Source organism: Toxotes jaculatrix, chromosome 22 (assembly GCF_017976425.1).
Source record: "Toxotes jaculatrix isolate fToxJac2 chromosome 22, fToxJac2.pri, whole genome shotgun sequence".
Taxonomy (NCBI): Eukaryota; Metazoa; Chordata; class Actinopteri; family Toxotidae; genus Toxotes; species Toxotes jaculatrix.
The window spans coordinates 9685614-9693955 of record NC_054415.1 but is presented as its reverse complement, the minus strand read 5'-3'; the positions used below and the strand labels follow the sequence as shown (position 1 = coordinate 9693955).

Here is an 8342-nt window from a genome sequence, read left to right as displayed (position 1 = left end):
TGGAGTGGCTACACTCCATAATGATTGATTGGTTCAGTCTTATTTGCGGCTAAAGAGGAGATGCGAGCGAGGAATTTTTCGATTTCTTTACAGAGAAACACACGCTAATAACACTCTAAAACATTAATTCAGGGAGGCTTTGATGAGAAATCCATTTGGGAAGTATTGGTGTGTGTTTTTTTATACTCATCTGTTTGTTGTATAATTAATGCATGACTTCAAGATTAGAAACTACATGCTGATGATTTTTGAACGATACAACTAGAAAAAAAAACTAGTTTAGAGATTTGTGAACATAATAAGGTCAAAGTTTTTATCGCTATGTTGCAAACAAACTTTCTTCAGCAAACTTCATCCATGATACAAACAGTTTGTAATCATATTCCTGCAGTGTGAAAGGACATATCTCCTCATCCGGCTTACCTCAAAGGAAACTTTCTTAGCTCTCAGCTAACAGCTCTCATAGCAACTCTTTATCCCTCGCCATTATTCATCCTCAAGGGCTCATCAGCTCACAGTAGGCTCATCAGAATTATTACTCCTCCTCTACTTGTCTTTATTAGCCAATTTCCCTCCTCTCTCCTCCTTTCTGCTACTCATTGCCAATCAGCCACCTTGTATGTCGGCCCTTCACCTTCCAGCTCGAAACTTTTCTGGCTTTGTTCACTCTTGTGAGTCCTGTTGTCAGATTACCACTGGTACATACAGTGCTTCTGTTTTTATCATCTTAGAAATATACTATTATTATTTTCAGTTTATTATGGGAATATATGTAGCAGTTAGGAATAAAAGTATTGTTGCGTGAGGGTGTATGAGTGCAGACCTCAAGTAAGTGATGTCTTTTGCTTGAGATGACGACAAGAAGCCAAAATCAAGTATATCAAAAAAGGGGTTTATTGTGTTTTTTTTTCCCACCCCGTACTAAGAATTAAAAAAGGTAACATGTTAGATAATATATATATATATATATCTTTTTTATGAATACATGGATTAAAACATATATAAATACATAAAAACTTATTTAACAAAAACACTTAAAAGACACAAACAAGATCCAGGACATGTTAGGCATTGCGGTGAGTTACATGTTCATATTGTTTTTCTTTTTTCTTTTTCTTTTTTTTTTTTTTAAGACGAAACTGGGAGTTTCAATAAGGCACATCACACAATCACAATCCTGGCAGCAACTGTTTAAAATCCTTTTGTAAAGTAGTATTATTGTCATTAAAAACTGACAGTTTTGGCAGGTTTTCAGTGATTATTTTGTATGTTACAGTGTACAGCTACCACAGTGTTTACCAAAAAAACAAAAAACAGCAGACTTGGTCATTTACATTATGTACATAAAGACTGATAAATGTCTCCCTTTTTCTTATGAGTCTGGTTCCGCTCTGTCTGGGAGGCAGAGAAACATATTTATTGTCTGTAGTAAAGTTTAAAAAGAGCAGGTGGTGCAGCAGAAGATCCTTGGGATGTTGCGAACTTGAATGCAAGTTTTTAGGCCAACAGTTCAACAAGAACTACACACGTTATATACAGGCACTTTCAGGGGCTCCGTCAAGTGTGTCAGCTGTCATTTAAATTACTTGCAACCTGGTGAGTGGTCATTATTGTATGCCCGTAGCCATAAGTCAGTCTTTTAAAGGCTCTGTGTATGCCCTTTAACACTGGAGATTACAAGCATGTTGTCATGAGGAGATAACAGGAGTATGTTCTGAAGAGGGGCCCGATTATAGGTCGTCACCCCCAGCAGAGCTGAAGCTGCTCCTACGGCTGCTGTCCTTGGATGCAGCTCCAGGCGAGCCGGCCGACAGGAGCGGGTCGGTGCCGAACGGCGAGAGCGGGTCATCCATCAGGATCTCGTCCAGCCGGTGCTCCTCCTTGAGCGTAGCGCTGAAAAAGTCTGTGAAGTGGGACAGCGGGTCAGAGAACGTAGTGCAGCCGTCAGCGCCGGTGATGTGATCCTGTGGCCCGCTGGCAGAGGGGATGGAAGGCACCCCAGCCACCACAGCTATCCTCTGGAGGTAGTCACTGTTGGGGTCCTCCTGGTAGAGGGGCGGCTGCTGAGGCTGCTGGGCCTGGGGAGATGACTGCTGTTGCTGTTGCTGCTGCTGTTGTTGTTGTTGTTGTTGTTGTTTGAGGAGATGGGAGGATAGTTCGACTGTCCCCAAGGCTGTGGCCATGTTTGGGAGGCCATGTGCTCGTGCTTGGATCTCAAGCTCCTGGAAAACAAAGGAAAAGAAACCATTAGTTAAAGATTAAATGAATTTCTAAAGTGTTGCTTAGAAAATTACTTGCTCACTTATTATGTTAGTCTAGATATGATCTGAATAAATACCTAAAAATGTGTGAATACCCAAATGTCCTCAGCTATGAGCCAATTTGTCATGACAATATAGCATGGAGTAACACTGGGACAATCCACACCACACCTTCTTAACATCTCCTCCACATACTGAGGTTATGTTGGGGAGGTTTGGGTTTTGACACGCACTCTTCTCCCACACACATGTTTAACACTAATCAGCTTTCAATGTCATCACAAAACCCAAAATGAACTTTATTAACTGTCCCTTTATCGTCACTGGTGGTGAAGATTTCCTGGATACTTTGTCATCTTTGAAGATGATTACAGATCTTCATGTCCCTCCCATCACCGTGGTAAACTCAGAAAAAACACAGTCTGTGTGTGCACAAAAGTGTGCGTGTGTGCTGATCTCTGTGCATGCATGTGTCATTAGGCATCTCTTCTGTTACTGCTCATCATCTCTTTCTAACCTGCTTCTATTTCCACTCAAAGAGCTGAGGTCATTGTCTTTATTCATCAGGTAATTAGCACTGAGCTCTCTGAGATTAGATCAGAGGGAGGGAGGGTGGACTCATGTAAACAACAGCAGGGGGGCTGGGAGGTTGGGGGCTGAGTAAGCCAAGTTTAGGTTTTGGGGTCGTAAAGCTTTGGAGGTGGAAATTAGCAGAAGTGTGAAGTACGTGGGGATGATGGAGTCAGTGAACCCTCTGTTTTTACCAAACTGATCTTTGGCATAATGAAACAGGAGACTGTTTGTTAGTAGCTCAATAATGTGAGAACTGAAGTATAATTTGGTGCTGCAGAAGGACTAAGTGCTAAGACATTAGTAAGATGATTGGCCTATATATATATATATATATATATATATATATATATATATATATATATATATATTTTTTTTTTTTTTTTTTTTTTTTTTTTTTTTTTTTAATACTCACATTGAGTCTGGACCACTTAAAGTTAGGAGTTTAGTTTTATTCAGCTCTACTTTTGTCACCTTCTCTTTCCTCATTTTTCCTCTCAGCGTGATTATGATTCATTGGCTCAGTCATAAGTTTTATCACTCTATATACCACAAAACACACTAAACACATAGACCTGTTGTTTTTTTATTACCTGGATCCTCAGCAGCAGCCTCCTGTTCGCTTGCTCTAGCTTCTTCTGTCGGCTCTCCAGCTCCCGAGCGTGCTGCTGCTCCTTCTGCAGCCACCTTATGTACTCCACCGAGGCCTTCAGGATGGTGCCTTTGTTCCAGCGCATGTCTCTGCAGAAAGGAGAAATGTAAAAGATAACCTTTTACTCAGAACACCCTTATGTCGGCAGAATATCCTCCACAATAAAAAAAAAAAACGGGGAAAAGTTTTAACGCAGAGGTTTTTACCCCTTTTATGATATGAATAAGAAATGGTGATTTACATTGGGCAATTATTCATCCTTGGACATTACATGGGGACACTGAATGGGAATTTTAATAGAATAGTTAAGTAGCTATGTGGAAAGTCCATTCTCGTACCTCCTTGTTCGGTAAAATTAATCCTCGAGTAAAAATAGGTGAGGGAAAATGAGCTAAGTAGGAAGACAGGGGGGAAAATGGAGCACTGGATTTAAGGTGCTAGAGTGCAAGTCATTCTTTTGCAGATCTTATTGCTTTTTTAAAAAGGAAGGGGGAACTGTAGTAAAATTGTCCTTTTCCACACAAGTGAGACATTGGTCTGATCAGCGGCTAATAATCTCTTTTATCCCGTGTTAATGGCACGATGACAACGCTAACCTTCCATTTAAATTTGAAGCAAAGTTCAATTGCGAAAGATGGCCGGTGGATTTCAATTCAGCTCCATACTCCATCTCTATGTTCCAATTGTGCTTCAAAGTTTGATTCAAATGGTGTGGCCTGCTTCTTTGCATTTGACCCTTTCCTCATCATTCATGCTTTGAGCTGAACTGCCGGGACCCAGCAAGAGGATGTACAGCTCTTGGAGCGTAGACTACAATGGAAGTTCAAGTGCACCCTTGAAATACGACTGAAATGTGCTTGAGTACTCATTTGAATTCAATGAACAACGTTTGGAGTGTCTTTGTGCTTAGAATTTAATACACTGCTCCTGCCAGACAAGTTCTGGCAGTTGTTTCAGTGACATAAAGTGAAGAGAAGCAGGGCATTGTTTCAGTAAATACATTTCGGATTTTGCAACTTACGGGTCATTTGACTTTGGTATGAGTGTCCCCAGCTCCTTAATCCTGTAGTTGATGTTGTATCTTCGCCTTCTTTCAACTGAGCAAAAAAAAAAAAAAAAAGAGCAAGAGATGATTAGAGCGTTGTCAGCTGCTGTGCTAAAGGCTAGCCATAACTCATTTTCAGATCATAAACTGTGAAGGAGTTGAAAGGCAGCGGGAGACACTTACTCAAATTATGGTTGTCTTTCTTCTGTCTCTCTTTGGCCATCACCCTTGTGTCGTGTTCTGTCAAAACAGACGGGAACGAATTGATTAGCAACGCACACTAATTTAGAAACTGAAAGACAACGAAGACAAAACGCCACAAAAGGTCCAGTCAGGAGACACACAGTCAGTTGTTTTGAGGGAGTTCAGTTCTGGGGTTAGCCAGAATGTGGAGTTTCCGTGCATTAGCCTGCACCACAGACACAAGTTTGACCTCTTGCACACACACACACACACGCGTGCATTGAAAGAGCCCAATTTATCCCCTCCAGCATATCTGCAGCTCATTGTGAAAAAAAAAATGGTGACCACTTTTAAACTACTTACTCCATAATTAAGACAGTTTAGCAAATTCACTAATCTGTCCTGGAGAGGGACAAAAATGTCAGTGCATCCATATTTGTATTCACATTCTTCCAAATTACATAATTGGGGACCTGAGATTGGATTTCCCAATTTGTCTCTGTTGATTCAATCAAGACAATTTAAACTCTGTGTAACAGCCCATTGTCCTCTCTGCCCACACTCAAATGAACTAGATGGCAATTTACTTATTTTCCCGTTGAGAGTGAAGGGTTCTTCAGGCATCCTTTCGATTTCCTAAATCAATTAGGCTTCTTTGCTTGATGCATGACATTAATAAGAAATGTCTTAAAGGGCCTTCTGTTTCTGCACTGTGACGAAAAGTCTACACGTTTCTACGGCCTATTAACAGAAGCAGGACAGCGTTTGTCAAACACTGGACACAAATCAGCTCACATGCTTGACTGTTAGCCTGACACACGTAATTGGTCTCGATTTTAGTAGGAGACAGACAGACACACACACAACTTTTTGCCATTTATAGCTAACACAGGTATACTCTGTTCATCTACCCAAAGCTTCGATATTTAGAACTGTTGTTTTGGTTATAATTCCCCTGAATCCCTTCTTCTAACAACCAGAGCTTTGTGTGATTTTGGTAACTGTTATAGCCATGTGAGCTTGTGATAACTCATTAATTGGTTAGTTGTTGGATCAGTGCTATGGTATGAGTTCATACCTGTGTATTCCCTTTTTACAGTGAGCTTTGTGGGGTTAGATGTGGGACTCATTCCACCATTAGGGGCGTTCATACCTTGTTCACCCCCATAGACGTCCAGCATGCTGCTACTGAGGGACACCTAGGGAGGAGAGAGAGGGGAGTGGCGGGGAGAAGAAACAGAAAGGGTCAGTCACAGGGGAAGCACATTTACATTTCACACCCATGAACAAAAGCCACAACACAAATAGTTGTTTTTAGCTGCTGTGTGGCTTTGTTTAGCATTTACAAAAAATGACAAGAGGCAAGTAGAGTGATCAGAGCCTTGCAGAGTGGATTTTCAGCCCTCAGGCCTCTCGCTCTGGACCTCCCAGTAGGGAGCTGTAGTACCCACATGTCTGCCACAGCAGGACAAGGCAAACCCAGTGCTGTGGACATGAATTGCTGTCATGTTCAGATTGCTTGCTCATCTTGCATCACAAAGAGTTAAAAACAACAAGGTCTTAACCTTGCTGAAACTAAGTCAGTAAAAGGCTGTTGTGCTCCAGCCTTACTCCATCTAACCCTGACCTCCGATCCGGGCTTTGCTGTTCTTTTAGCTTTGGTTTGACCAGACTTCGGTCTTGATCTGCTAATGCCACCATTTTCAAAACCCTACGGCTTGAAAGCGGTCCTAACACAGAGATGTGCTCTGTGTTGAAAATAGCATCCCATTAGATGAAAAGGCTAGCTAGGTCAACTGCTTGAACAGAGGCAAAATTGTTTTCCTACGGGTTTCTTCTCGTCTGGGAAAGCATGCATCACTTCTCTGATAACGATGCCTTTTCACGGACGAGGGAGATGTCAAGATATAGCGTGCTGACACACATGTGTGTCTAATTCGCATTTGTGTATTTATGGGAAAATGCTACAGAAGCCACCATGGATTCAAATATGCGCACGGCCAATTTTATCCACGACATGTGTGTCAAATCTAAGTACAAGACTGGTGAATGTGATAAGGCTGCATGTCAAGTCAAGAGATGGGAAGGAATGGAGAGCAAGAGGGAAAAGAGAGGAGACGAGGAAACAAAACAGGAGAAAACTGCAGACATTTCAAATATCTGCAGCTGGTTTAGTTTGCATGTGCGTTTTTTCTCATTATCTCACCAAGATGGGAGGAAAGAGGAGGAGGAGGAGGAGGAGGGGACAAAAGTGCTTATCAAAATGAAGGATTGCAACAATTCCCCTACTACTCCTATTGTAATCACTTCAATCCCTCTCCTGTCTGTGTTCCTGGATGTGTTGACACGGCGAAACGACTTGATGCATTGTACTGTATGACTAATTAGGATGAATTGATCCATTTAAGCATGGTATCATTTCTGAACAAGCCCATGGGGAGTGTGTGCATTAGCCCTATCCAATGGCTCAGAAACTCTCTCCAACAAAATTTCCCGCTCCTCACTTCTCGGTCGCACTTCTGCCCTTGTTTGAAACCTGCTGCGCCACCCCCTCCCCCTTTGCCTTATCTTTTCCTCGCCCTTCTCATTCCTTCTGCCTCACAGTATCTGTTGTGTTCTGCTCCATGTCACTTTATCTATGTGTATGATTCTTTTGTCTGCCACTGTGTCTCTCCCTGTATTTGAGGAGTTAGGCTAGATTCCCAATGTCGCCATCCCACAAACTCTCTCTTTATTTGCCTCAGGTGTTGCTATGTCCACTGGCCAAATGGACTTCTTGTCCCAGATTTTTGCTCAGAGTTTTTAAATTCCTTCCTGGCTATGAATCCTTCTGATAGTATTTGTCCATGGTGTCAGTTCCAGTCTTCCCAAGAATGGACATTTGTAAGACAGTTACTTTAAATTTTAGCTATTTGCCATATTGCCATTTTGGGATTAATCATCCTTCTTTTTAAACTTAATCTTCATTGTTAAACTTCTTGAGTAATGTGAGAAATGTTGCTAAGCCCCAGTGAACTTTGACTCATCTCTAGACTTAAGCTGCCCTCAAACTAAGACAGGGCTCCCTTTTCCCAAGCTAGTCAAGCCTGCACCTAAATGTTTGAGTGGAGGACCCTCACTTTCAAGTCCCAAATCAACTTAAAAATAAAGTCACGACTTAAGATACGTAAGTTGACATATACCTAATGGAAAAGAGTGTGTGTTAACAAACAAGGGATATGTTGCAGAAATCAATACAAGAGACCTTCATACCATAGATAGTCTGTAGCATTTTCAAGCAGTGTTAGTGTGTAGCTGTTAGATCAGTAGTTAATGTGATTCATACTTACATTGTTTTGCATTATGATGTTAGGCTCCATGCAATCCAAGCCTCCATCATTGAAACCGGATTCAAGACTAATTAGGTCATCAATAACTTCATCCATTGGAAACTAAAAGAAAACAGTAATTTCAGTGTACTCATGGACAGACTTATTGTGTTTGTACCAGAATTTCAATACTGTCCAAGTCTGATCTTTTGAAATCTCAACATTCAAACCAAAATAGACACGAGAAAGGGGAGGGACTGTCGAGAGACTAATCCAATAACAGATGAGTCCTCTGCCATCATGTTCTGAAATTAGGTAGCAGT

The 8342-nt window shown here is 41.4% G+C and overlaps 1 protein-coding gene across 8 annotated transcripts in view; it reads right to left on the bottom strand.

Annotated features, from left to right (window-relative positions):
- Positions 1-882: 882 nt before the first annotated feature.
- tfec (transcription factor EC) overlaps positions 883-8342 on the bottom strand; it is a 40256-nt gene continuing 32796 nt past the window's right edge. For 4 of the 8 annotated variants that reach the window (XM_041030598.1, XM_041030601.1, XM_041030605.1 and 1 more), the window contains 6 exons: positions 8041-8142; positions 5790-5910; positions 4712-4768; positions 4505-4580; positions 3425-3572; positions 883-2222 (listed from right to left, as the gene is read on the bottom strand). In XM_041030598.1, the coding sequence (XP_040886532.1) occupies positions 1731-2222; positions 3425-3572; positions 4505-4580; positions 4712-4768; positions 5790-5910; positions 8041-8142 (996 nt within the window). In that variant the 3' untranslated portion in view covers positions 883-1730. The remainder of the gene's footprint in view (positions 2223-3424; positions 3573-4504; positions 4581-4711; positions 4769-5789; positions 5911-8040; positions 8143-8342) is intronic. The other 4 variants (XM_041030599.1, XM_041030602.1, XM_041030603.1 and 1 more) reach the window with 3 other exon arrangements.